The 13,230-nt window shown below is 40.9% G+C and overlaps 1 protein-coding gene across 1 annotated transcript in view; it reads left to right on the top strand.

The window, feature by feature from the left end:
- Nucleotides 1-3,361: 3,361 nt before the first annotated feature.
- Nucleotides 3,362-13,230, top strand: part of LOC141345465 (ras-specific guanine nucleotide-releasing factor 1) — a 69,114-nt gene continuing 59,245 nt past the window's right edge. Inside the window, exon 1 of the mRNA XM_073850317.1 lies at nt 3,362-3,983. Coding sequence (XP_073706418.1) covers nt 3,708-3,983 — 276 coding nt within the window. The 5' untranslated portion in view covers nt 3,362-3,707. The remainder of the gene's footprint in view (nt 3,984-13,230) is intronic.

Genomic DNA, 13,230 nt, shown 5'->3' with positions numbered 1-13,230 from the left:
TATTTTAAAGAATGTTAGTAACCAAACAGATGACAATAGCCATTGACTTCTGTAGTATGGGTGAGTAAAAGATGACACAATTTTCATTTTTGGGTGAACTACACTCTTAAAAATAAGAGTCCTTTAAAAGGGTTTTCACAGCGATGCCATAGAAGAACCATTTTTGGTTCCACAAAGAACCATTCAGTCAAAGGTTCTTTAAAGAACCATATCTTTCTTACCTTTTTATAATTTGAAGAACCTTTCTTAGCCACAAAGAACCTTTTGTGAAACAGCACCTTTATTTTTAAGAGTGTATCTCTTTAAACTTAGTATGTAGAAATTATTGATGATTTTTTTAATTTATAATATTATATTTTCATTTATTTCAAGTGTCTATATTTATAGTTTCAAACATTATAAAACAGTTAGTTTTCGGTCCTTGCTTCTGATTGGACTATACAGCAGTAGTAGCAGTTATGACCTTAGATATGCATCCACCTTATTTTTCAACGTGGAAGTAAGCCGTTTTCTGTGAATGGTCAAGACTTTTTTTTGTATTTAAATTAATCATTTTATACAATGCACTTACTGTGTACAGACATCTTTTTACATTGTACCTCTTTAAAAAATACCTACATGTAATTACATCTGTAATTAATTTCTGTATACATTTATAGTTACACTGTTGACTCATCCCTTACACCTTTACCCACCCTTAAACCTACCCATACCACCAAACCTGTTCCTAACCTTACCTGTATCCCACCTCAATAGCAGCAAAAGAACATTATACTTATTTTTTAAAATAAAAATGCACAATGTTGTTGCATCTTACAGTCAACCTACAGTATCTGGAGCCGTCGAAAGTGGCATTTACCTATTCATATCTAATGGAAGTACCAGTTATGGCGTGAAACACCTGTTCGCAAATTTGCTATTTGTTGCGTAGCAAAGTTTTGGCATTTGAAGGAACCATTTTAGCCGAAGGATGGCACCTTTGCTTAGGTTAAACAAGGTTTTAATCAGTGCTGTCAAAATTAGCACGTTATTGCAGGCGATTAATTTTTCATTAAAAATATTTAAAGCAGTTAACGCAGGGGCGGAGCTAGGGTTGGCCATTTCACTCACAACTGCTGCTTCTGTCTCTTTTTCTTGACAAGAATGGCGTTTATTTAGACGCAGAACTTCTTTACGATCACATAAAGCAGGAGACTTTTCAGATGTGCACTCCACTTCGCCTAAGCACCAGTGCTAGTCAAATGAGTGCGGGAAAGGTACAGTTGATGAGGAGCTTCAGTAGAACATCAGTGAACTGCGGTTAGATAAGATGTTGTCAGGTTATGTGTCAGTAAAAACTAATTTAACTGTCCTGTTAGCCATAATACTGTGCAATTGCATGCACAAATATGGTGATGCACGCTGCAGCCTGTATCATTTCATATTAGGGAGTGAAAGAAACTATGAGCATGTGTGTCAGATCCGCGACATGTTCAGCAGTGGCAGCTCTTAAAGTAATAGCAGCCAGATAACCTAAGATGCTGTGATGTCTTAATCAAACAACAAAAGAGAAAAGAGGATATCAATAACTTTTGTAGCTTTGAGGATTCATCTATATTTAATTGAAATGTAATGTTGGAAGGGCAAAGGTAAATATGCCACGTATTATAGTAGGTTTATGAAAAGATTGTTTTAAGTTCACTTAAATTAGATTTTTTTATTTTTAAAAGTATAATAAATGTTACATTTTGAATGGCTCTAGTCAATTATTAAATATTAGTAAAAAAATATAATAATTTCTTGGAGACATCAGTATTTGTATAAATGATACTTACCTTCAGTGGTTAATGAAATGCTATTAAACAAATATGAAAAATATGTATTTATATGTTGTTTCTGTAGTAATTTGAAAATTGAATGCGCAGTTATTAAAACATTAATGTTAGAAGTAATCAATCTCGATTAATTTTAGGAAGAAATGTTACTAGTTAATTTTTTTAATCGATTGATAGCACTAGTTTTAATCAAAGTTTTGTCAAACGATTAACCGCGATCAATCACATCCAAAATAAAGGTCTTTGTGTACATAATATATGTGTGTGTATACTGTGTATATTTATTATCTATATATAAATACACACACATACAATATACTGATACATTTTGACACATAATTGATACATTTGATACATTTTGTGTGTTTCTTTATATACAGTCAGGTCCATATATATTTAGACACTGATACAATTTTTTATTATTTTAGCTGTTGACCAAAACATATTGAAGTTACAGTTATATAATAAATTAAAGTGCACACTCTGAGCTGATTTGAGGGCAGTCTCATCAAAATTGGAGGAAAGGTTAAGAAATTACAGCTCTTTAATATGTACCTCCCCCCTTTTTCAAGGGACCATAAGTGATTGGACAGTTGACTCAGCTGTTTCATGGATAGTTGTGGGCTATTCCTTCATTTTTTTCTACATCAGTTAGGCAGGTATAAGATTTGGAGTTGATCCTAAGTGTGCAATTTGTATTTGGAAGGATTAAGGACCCATTTCACTTGCTGAAGACTAAAAGCAGAAAAACTCACAAAGAAACAACAACTGAAGTCAGCTGCAGTAAAAGCCTGGCAAAGCATCACAAAGGAGGAAGTCCAGTCTATGGTGATGTCCATGAGTTCTAGACTTAAGGCAGTCATTGCCTGCAAAGGATTCTCAACATAATGGGGGGTCCATGTATAAAAATGGTTGTTAAAGTCTTCACTTTAATGGCATATTGATTGTATCATTTTAAATCTATTCTAGTGGCATACAGAGCCAGATATGAAAAGTGTGTCACTGTACATATGCTATAATAAATATACACAGTGCGCACACATATTTTGTAAACAAAAACTTTTATTTTCAATTGCGATTAATCATTTGACAGCACTAAGGAATATATTATGGCTAAAAAGTCTTTCTGCAGTGCCTAATAAAACCCACAACAGTGACTATATTAGTATAGTTTAGCACAGCTCTCCTAACATTACTTTTTGAAACATTACTTCTACCATTAAAATTTCTGCAATTGTAACAACGCTAAATTATACTGCTTCAATGCAGCATTGAAACGCACAGTTTGTGTTATATGCCACTTCAGATGCAGATTATGTGTTACGTTTAGTGCAAACATGGCACGTAGTAGCCTATAACTGGTAAAATTAAATGCAATACGGGTTCAAGAGGGTTTTTCCTCGCATGAAGCGATCTGGATCTGTGCAACAGATCTAACACCAACTCAAGTGACTGTAAAAGTACGTTTGTTTCTCTGTCCGAGGTTCTGAAAGCGGATCACGTGACGCCACTGCCTCATTCAGCAGTGAGCGCGCGCACTGGTTTAGAGAGAATTTCACGTGAGAACGCGACAAACCATCACTCGCATACACTGTAGCCTAATTCTCTGCGCTCACTGCGCCACAGAAGAGGCAACGGGTGGCATTTTTGTACCTTTTTCCCAAGCCCGAGCGCGTTCGACAACACTACGATGGTAGACTTTGGCATTCTTCGTTTTTCTCTGCGCTTCTTCCCTACTTCATGCCAAGGCGGTGATTGCAGTGGATGGGCAGAACGTGCCAGGCTTCGTTTCTAATCCAGAAAGTGCCCGTCTGCTCGGGGATATCGCGCTAAGAAGATGTAAGGACCAAAACAAGCCGTTACCCCCCCAAAACCAGCATCTTCTTCACAAAAATGCAGAAGGGAATTCGACTTAATGATGGTCATGTCACCTACCTGGGTCTTTTGGCAAAGAAAGATGGCACGAGGCGAGGCTGCTTAAGCAAAAAGAGCTCCGACAACACAAAATGGCACACCAAGTGGTTTGCTCTCTTGCAAAATATGCTTTTTTATTTTGAGAGCGAGTCCAGTTCGCGACCCTCGGGATTATACCTGTTGGAGGGATGTGTGTGTGACAGGTCGCCCTCACCCAAACCTTCACTGTCAGCCAAGGAGTGCTTAGAAAAACAGGTACGAAACAAACGGAATGACAACTTTGCTTCATACTTCTGTGTGTAGAGCGTTAGAATAGAGTTACTTTTGGGGTAAGGCAACTGAAATGCTCATTGTGTTTTCAGCCAGCAGCGACTGGGGGTTTGTTTTATGCGTAAAGATGATGAGCATGCGCCCGAGACAACCAACAATTTTACCACCAGGCAGCATCTGCTGCTTTGCTCAGTCCTCGGAGATTTTTGCAACTGATATCTCGGGTATTTGTTCAATAGTTGTTGAATTATTTCTTGGAAATGAGCATCTTTTCTGCAAGATAACATTACTGAACGAAGCCATCGTATATGTTACATAATATGCGTACTGACAGATTCCTTGTGGTTACATAAATTATAGGGTAAATGAATTACAAATATTAGCTATATGTTTATGTTCTTTGTCAAAACGTATGTGCTCACCCTCATGTAGTTTCAACCCTGTATGACTTACTTTCGTCTGTGGAACTCGGAAAGAAAGCTTCAGTCACCATTCACTTTCATTGTATTGAACAAGATACAATGAAAGCGAATGGTGACTGATACTGTGAGTCCGTAACATTATGCATAGCATCTCATTTGTGTGTCACAGAATGTATAACAACATTAAGGAGAGGGAATGACAGAATTATTAGTACTTTATGCAGAAAACGTGTTTGTCCGTAGGTATACCGCTAATGGCAGTCAACAGTTTAACGATTTAAGTTTAGTGTCTTTCACCGTTTGATATCCGTTCGGCTTTCCAGGAAATAGGATGTTATTTATCAGCGTTTCTCCTCAGAGACGTTTTAAGTTTCGACTGTTCCGCTCTCTGCTTCACACAAGAGAGAAAATGACGCTAGAGAAGCACTTTATAAACCTCAGAGTCGCCATCATGCGGAAAACTGGCGTAGAATCGCAGTCTGTTTGACGTATTGATTTAATTCCCGCGCTGATATTAATAGCATCCTACCTTGGCAACTGCGTCTTCACAACGTGTTTAATAACAAATCGTTCCCAAAACTGAACTTTATGTTCACAAGACGCCGTTTGGCCGTCTGAAAAGGTGTTGTGCAGCATTTAGTGTTCTTTCTTCGTGTTATTGTGATCCAGCTGACAGCTGCTGATTAGGCTGAACCTTGTGACTCCTTCAAAGATGGCATAGCATCAAGTATTTTGTAGTATGTTTTATCACTGAAACATCGTATTATAACTTATAATACTTATCATCTTACCACAAAATAGCTTTATGCTTCTATAAAAACGTGTAGATGTAAATTAAAGGCACACTCCAACTTGTTTAGAGATTAGAAATGGATAATGGACAAGTGTGATTAAAATGTTATCACTTGCCTGAGGAAAGCTGCTCTATTCTACATGGATTGAGTGGTCTTCTAATGGAGGCCACCATGTTGAGATCACATGACCTACCATGTCTGCCCACTTTTTCAGGGGTCTCAGTTACGGAAGTAACTATTTTTCATAGTTTTTCATAGGACACAAACCATACCAGCCAGCTACGAGATTTATCACAACTGTACAAACATTTGATCCGAAGCAAAAAATGGACTGATTTAAAATGTTGATTATATAGAGACAGTGTAATTATGTTTATTGCAAAATATGCACATATATGTGACCCTGAACCACAAAACCAGTCATAAGGGTAAATAATGTAATAATTAAGCTTTCCATTGATGTGTGGTTTGTTATGATAAGAGAATATTTGGCCAAGATACAACTATTTTGAAAATCTGGAATCTGTGGGTGCAAAAAAAATTAAATATTGAGAATATCACCTTTAAAGTTGTTTAAATTAAGTTCTTGGCAATGCATATTACTAATCAAAAATTAGGTTTTGATATATTTACAGTAGGAAACTTACGAAATATCTTCATGGAACACAAACTTTACTTAATATCTTAATGATTTTTTGGCATAAAAGATCAAATTTGACCCATGCAATGTATTTTGGGCTATTGCTACAAATGCTACTTAAGACTGGTTTTGTGGACCAGGGTCACATATACAAATATTAAATAATTTGACACCACTCGATCATGTCCTGTTTGTTGTAATTTTCTGATTGGTGGGTTTTCTTTCAGAATTATGGGTAATGTAGTTTTTCACCAAGAATTCAAGAATTCCTGTGCTCAACACGATTATTTAAAAAAAAAAAAAATCTGTGGGAATAATGTGAGCTGCATCAACAAAAACAATTAACAGCCTTGTATCTCACAGCAGATATGTCTTTAAATGTTTATAAGTTATTGTTAAATCAGCTCCCCATTTAAGAAAATGAACTGGTTACTAATAACAACAATAACAGCACTAATAATAAAACACTTTTCCAGTGTCTACAAACTATAAACATGAAATCATCATGGTGATCCGCATGCGTGATCCACCAGACAGCCCCAAAACAAAATCAGTACGAGTGGAAAAATAAAATGTCCACTCAAGCGGTCCATGTTGAAGTGATGACCCGCAGCTCGACAGAGCGAGGACAAACGGCAGGACGTCAAGTGGTGGCCATGGCCAGCACACCACCAAATGTCTCCGTCTAAGACAGCCGCACTGCATTATACAAGGAGAGAGCTCGCGACATACTGCGCACCAGCATGAACCCCCAACAATGCACAAAATTTGTTGGGATGGAGTCCAAGAATGTGGACTTTATAGATGCGTGCATGAAGTAAATAATAAATATTAACACACAGGCGCAAATAAACAGTGTGAACCTGTAGGTGTCAGTATGAAATCCAGCAAAATCTAAACTAGCGTACCTTTAATTTAGGATAGTTTATCAGTTGATCCTGAAACAAATCTTTGAAAAGCTCCATCAGTTGTTGTTTTTTTGTTTGTTTTACAAGCACGACTTTTGACTACTAGCCAAAGATGGAAACTGACGTGGCTGAAGATGTTTTACCTTAGTTAAACCTGCCTGGCTGTGTCTTCAGCCTGCAGTGCTTATCTCTGTGTGTAAGGACTGCAATTCAACGTGAGTCTAGGACCTTCCTGTGAACAGCTGTCCCTGTGCTGACAAAGCAGGATGCGGCATGGAGTTGGATGCTGTGCATGTCTGTCATCCTCTAAAGAACAGAGCGTAGTTCGAGCGACGTTACCTCACGATCAACAACCCAGTGTTTGATAGAGTCATGCACGCTTCACTCTTTATATGAATAACCTCATTCAGTGTAACTCATTTGCATAAATAATTTTACACTGGCAAGCTTTGGGTTTTCACCGAAAAGGAAATAATGTTTGATGTCTGCTTTACTGGCAGTACTTGCTTTAAGCAGAGCAATCAGTGTAGATGCTTTTATTGGTCTTTTATTGGTGTACATAGACGTATTTACATATTTTTTGAAACAGATAGCAAGTTACATAATAATGATGCATTACTATTGCTCACAATTTATGTGTCTCGAGTAAGCACGCTTCTTTTTTCTTATTTGACTTCAGTAATTTAATTTCAACTGCTTAATTTTTAAAATGTCAGGGTCTTAAAGGGATAGTTCACCCAAAAATAAAATTTCAGTCATTATTTACTCACCCTCTTGTGAGTAAATAAAACCCTCATATATTTGATGAAATCTGACAGCTTTCTGACCATAGACAGTAAAGCAAACTATCACATTCAAGGCCCAGAAAGGTCCTAAGTACATCGTCAAAACAGTCCATATGACATCAGTGGTTCAACCTTAATGTTATGAAGCTACAAGAATAGTTTTTGTCTTGGTACTTCGTACTCTTGTGAAAGTCAAAGATTGACACAGAAGAGAAGAAATTGTTGAATAAAGTAGTTTTTTTTGTGTGTTCTTTGCGCAAAAAAGTGTTCTTTGTGGCTTAATAATATTACTATTAATATTTTAACAATGTCCTTATAGGGCTGCAACAATTCCTCAAATCTATTTGAGTATTCGAATTACAAAACTCCATCTTTGAATGTTGTTGTGAGTTTGGGTTTATTATAACATTCATCTTGTAATGCAACATGCATTATTTCATCAAATTTGTAAGATAAATCATTTATAAACCTACGCAAACACTAATATTGTTCTCAATATGCTAACTGTTCATCACGATTTCAAAATAAAAGTTTAAACCTTCTGAATTTACACGTTTTGATGTCCACATATTAAAGAATTTACAGTGGCTGTAGCTTTTCTATCATAAAGAAATGGCAAAATATTAAAGATTAAGTGAACATTTGAATTAAATGTAGTTTAGTCAATATTAAACAAAGATTAGATCACACAGTAAAGTGTAAAATCAGTTGCCCTCTGACAGCATTTGTTATCATGCGTAATGTACTTTAGCTCTGTTGTTTATAATGCATTATGTATTTCAACATTTTAGTTCAATAAAACCATATGATTACTTACTTTTGATACTTTATTTGATCTATAAGTATTATTGCCTCATTGCTATTATACAGTGAGGAGAAAAAATTATTTGATCCCCTGATGATTTTGTATGTTTGCCCACCGACTAAGAAATGATCAGTCTGTAATTTTAGTGGTAGGTTTATTTTAACAGTGAGAGACAGAATAACAACTAAAACAGATCCAGAAAAATGCATTTAAAAAGTTATAAATTGATTTGCATTTTAATCAGTGAAATAATTATTTGACCCCTTTGCGAAACATGACTTAGTACTTGGTGGCAATCACAGAGGTCAGACATTTCTTTTAGTTGACCACCAGGTTTGCACACATCTCAGGAGAGATTTTGTCCCACCCCTCTTTGCAGATCCTCTCCAAATCATGGCAACTCGATTTCAGTCTTTCATGGCGTAGTGTGTTACCAATTGTTTTCTTGGTGACTATGGTCCCAGATGCCTTGAGATCATTGACAAGATCCTCCCATGTAGTTCTGGGCTGATTCCTCACCGTTCTCATCATCATTGAAACTGCACAAGGTGAGATCTTTCATGGAGCTCCAGAGTGAGGGAGATTGACAGTTATTTTGTGTTTCTTCCATTTGCGAATAATCGCACCAACTGTTGTCACCTTCTTACCAAGCTGTTTGGCGATGGTCTTGTAGCCCATTCCAGCCTAGTGTAGGTCTACAATCTTGTCCCTGACATCCTTGGACAGCTCTTTGGTCTTGGCCATGGAGAGTTTGGAATTTGATTGATTGATTGCTTCTGTGGACAGGTGTCTTTTATACAGGTAACAAACTGAGATTAGGAGCACTCCCTTTAAGAGAATGCTCCTAATCTCAGTTTTTTACCTGTATAAAAGACACATGGGAGTCAGAAATCTTGCTGATTGATAGACAATCAAATAATTATTTCACTGATTGAAATGCAAATCAATTTATAACTTTCTTAAATGCGTTTTCTGGATTTTTTTTGGTTGTTATTCTGTCTCTTACTGATAAAATAAACCTACCATTAAATTATTGACTTATAAATTTTTTGTCAGTGGGCAAACATACAAAATCAGCAGGGGATTACATTTTTTTTCCCTCAGTGTATATGTATTTTAAGTAATTTTAAAAGCTATTGTTGTCACACACAAGGATGTAGGCAGAGACGGAGGTAAGTATAAAATGATGAAGGTAAGTTTATTAACACAGCAGGTAAGTTGTAAACATTGGCAGAGATGAATGTGACGGTAATGATTCTTATCTGAACAGTCCTGGGTATAGACAGAGACTCCGCGGGAAACATAGAGGGAACCAGAGTCCAAAGTAGTCCAGGGGAGCAGGGCAATCATGGGGTGCGATCTGTAGACCAGACAATGAGTGTCTGGAAGTTCCGGGTATATATAGAGCAGAGGGAAGTGAGGTCAGGTGTGCACAGTCAATAATCAGGTGAGTTGGAACGAGTGGGTGGTGCTTCAGAGGGCGTGGTACGTGTAGGTGACACTCTGACAATTGTTCACTTAGGTCTATTTTTATTACTACAAAAAAAAAAATCAAAATGATCTGATTACTCGATTAATCGTCAGAATAATCGTCAGATTACTCGATTACCAAAATACTTACTACCTTTCTGGATCTTGAACGTGGTAGTTGCAGGGTCAAAAAGCTGTCGTTTTTTTCATCACAAATGTCTTAATTTGTGTTCCGAAGATGAACAAAGGTCTTAAAAGTTTAAAACAATATGAGGGTGAGTACTTAATAACAGAAGTTTAATTTTTGAGTGAACTATCTGTCATATGTAGCCTTATGTTTCTTGTATTTTGCCTTTGTATTTGCACTGTTCTGATTTGCTTTCTCCCTCTGTCTTCCCCCGTCTGTTTGTAATCATTTGGTTTAGTCCTTGTTTAGTCATTATCTGTATCACCTGTGTGTCTTGATTAGTTTGCCTTTATAAGTCTGTCTTTGAGTTGTGTCTTTTGTCGGTCATTTATTGCACTTACGACGTGTGTGGATATTCCCTGTATTTGTGAAGTTGAAGATTAAAAGGATATTTTGTTTATGTTGGTCTCCCGTCTCATCGAACCAGCACTGTCACGTAACAGAATGACCGACCGTAACCGTAGTGCTGAGGAACGGCTGTGGAGCTTGAGGCAGAGCGGCCGGGAGTTGGAGAGGTATGTAGAGGATTTCATTGAGCTTTACCATCAGGTGAGCTGGTCCGACGCCTCTTTCGGATTTGTGTTTCTGTTGGGGTTGGACGAAGAAACTATCCGTTGCGATCTCTCTGGTTATGATGTCCCGTTTGTCGAATTGGTTAATGTCATTCTCTATTTAAACTGCTCCAATTTTGAGATAGAACAAATGGAGAATGACAGTCCTATCCAACTTCCAACCCCCTCAGAAACACATCACATCGCACCAGCTCACCCAACGCCAAGAACCTCTACATACCAATCCAACAGTTCTGACCGCCTGCCTCACCCTGAACACCCAGCGATCCTCCAGAGCTCCATAGTCTTCCTCAGCCCAACACCGCTGGCCACAGCTCCTGATCTCCCGGTCGAGGAGACCGCTATCCCTGATCCCTCAGTCTGGATGGCCAGTGCTCCTGAGTTCCCGGCCGAGATGGCCCAAATTCCTGATTTCCCAGCCGAAATGGCCGCAATCCCTGATTTCCCAGCCGAGATGGCCGTAATTCCTGATTTCCTGGCCGAGATGGCCACAGTTCCTGATTTCCCGGCCGAGATGGCCCCATTTCCTGATTTCCCGGTCAAGATGACCGCAGGTCCTGATTTCCTGGCCGAGATGGCCGAAGTTCCTGATTTCACGGTCAAGATGACCGCAGTTCCTGATTTCCTGGCCGAGATGGCCACAGTTCCTGATTTCCCGGTCGAGATGACCGCAGCTCCTGAGTTCCCGGCCAAGGAGGATATAATGGATCTGATGGACATGGCGATTCCTCAGGAGTTTACAGCGCCTATTCTCTCTCCCAAGTCTCCGCTGGTTCCTCCCAGCCTTCCTGATCCTCCGCTGATCCTGTCCAGCCTTCCTGAACCTCCACTGGTCCTGTCCAGCCTTCCTGAACTTCCGCTGGTTTCGCCCAGCCTTCCTGATCCTCCGCTGGTCCTGTCCAGCCTTCCTGAACTTCCACTGATTCCACCCAGCCTTCCAGTGACTGCGCCGCCAGAGCGCCCTCCAGTGACTGCGCCGCCAGAGCGCCCTCCAGTGACTGCGCCGCCAGAGCGCCCTCCAGTGACTGCGCCGCCAGAGCGCCCTCCAGTGACTGCGCCGCCAGAGCGCCCTCCAGTGACTGCGCCGCCAGAGCGCCCTCCAGTGACTGCGCCGCCAGAGCGCCCTCCAGTGACTGCGCCGCCAGAGCGCCCTCCAGTGACTGCGCCGCCAGAGCGCCCTCCAGTGACTGCGCCGCCAGAGCGCCCTCCAGTGACTGCGCCGCCAGAGCGCCCTCCAGTGACTGCGCCGCCAGAGCGCCCTCCAGTGACTGCGCCGCCAGAGCGCCCTCCAGTGACTGCGCCGCCAGAGCGCCCTCCAGTGACTGCGCCGCCAGAGCGCCCTCCAGTGACCGCTCGCCCAGAGCTAGCTCCTTCAGTGTCTCCGCTGGAGACGCCCAGCCCTCCTGAATCTCCGCTGGGGTCGTCCAGCCGTCCAGAGCCCGCTCCTCAAGAGCGCCGTCCAGAGTCTCAGCTGGTCTCGTCCTGCCGTCCAGGGCCTCAGCTGATCCCGTCCAGTCTTCCAGAGCCTCAGCTGGTCCAGTCCAGCTGTCCAGAGCCTTCGCTGGTTACACCCAGTCTTCCAGAGCCTCCGCTGGTCCAACCCAGCCTTCCAGAACCTCCCCCCTATGAACCTCTAAATTTCCCGAAGAAAATTTTGGGGGGGGCTACATACCCTTAGTCCACGTGGCCTGGCCAAGGACTGAGGCCAAGGCCACGGGGGCTGCCCAGCCATGGCTCCATGAACTCCTGACCCGGCCATGGCCACTTGAACTGCCTGTCCGGCAGTGGCCGCCTGATCTGCCATGGCCACTTGAACTGCCTGTCCGGCCGTGGCCGCCTGACCCGCCATGGCCCGTCGAACTGCCTGTCCGGCCGTGGCCGACTGATCCGCCATGGCCCCTCGAACTGCCTGTCCGGCCGTGGCCGCCTGATCCGCCATGGCTTCCTGTTCCGCCCTGGAGGCCTTCCCAACCCAGCAAGGTCCTGCCCCGTAACGGCCTCCAGGGCGCCCGGCCCCCCTCCCCGGTGTTTCCATCAGGGGGACGTAATGTCATATGTAGCCTTATGTTTCTTGTATTTTGCCTTTGTGTTTGCACTGTTCTGATTTGGTTTCTCCCTCTGTCTTCCCCCGTCTGTTTGTAATCATTTGGTTTAGTCCTTGTTTAGTCATTATCTGTATCACCTGTGTGTCTTGATTAGTTTGCCTTTATAAGTCTGTCTTTGAGTTGTGTCTTTTGTCGGTCATTTATTTCGCTTACGACGTGTGTGGATATTCCCTGTATTTGTGAAGTTGAAGATTAAAAGGATATTTTGTTTATGTTGGTCTCCCGTCTCATCGAACCAGCACTGTCACGTAACACTATCCCTTTAAATCCCTACATCGAGATGTTTCTTTTCCTGTTTATTCCAGATCCTTCACCTAAAGTCTGTAGACCTAATGAGGTTCTTGTAACCTCTTGTGATCTTAATGTAGTGTTTGTTCCATATTCATATTTAGCATTATACAGTCCTTCTCTTTCTCCAGGTGTGCCAACTCACAGAAACAGGAGCAAAAAAGTGGGACGCTCTATTTAATCTAGAGTTTGGTGGTACACAGGTGCGCAGGTGTATATTTACTTTCTTTTTTAGGAAAATAAATCAGCCCAATTC

This window comes from Garra rufa, chromosome 11 (assembly GCF_049309525.1).
Source record: "Garra rufa chromosome 11, GarRuf1.0, whole genome shotgun sequence".
In the NCBI taxonomy this organism is placed as follows: domain Eukaryota; kingdom Metazoa; phylum Chordata; class Actinopteri; order Cypriniformes; family Cyprinidae; genus Garra; species Garra rufa.
This window is presented reverse-complemented; position numbering and strand designations above follow the sequence as displayed.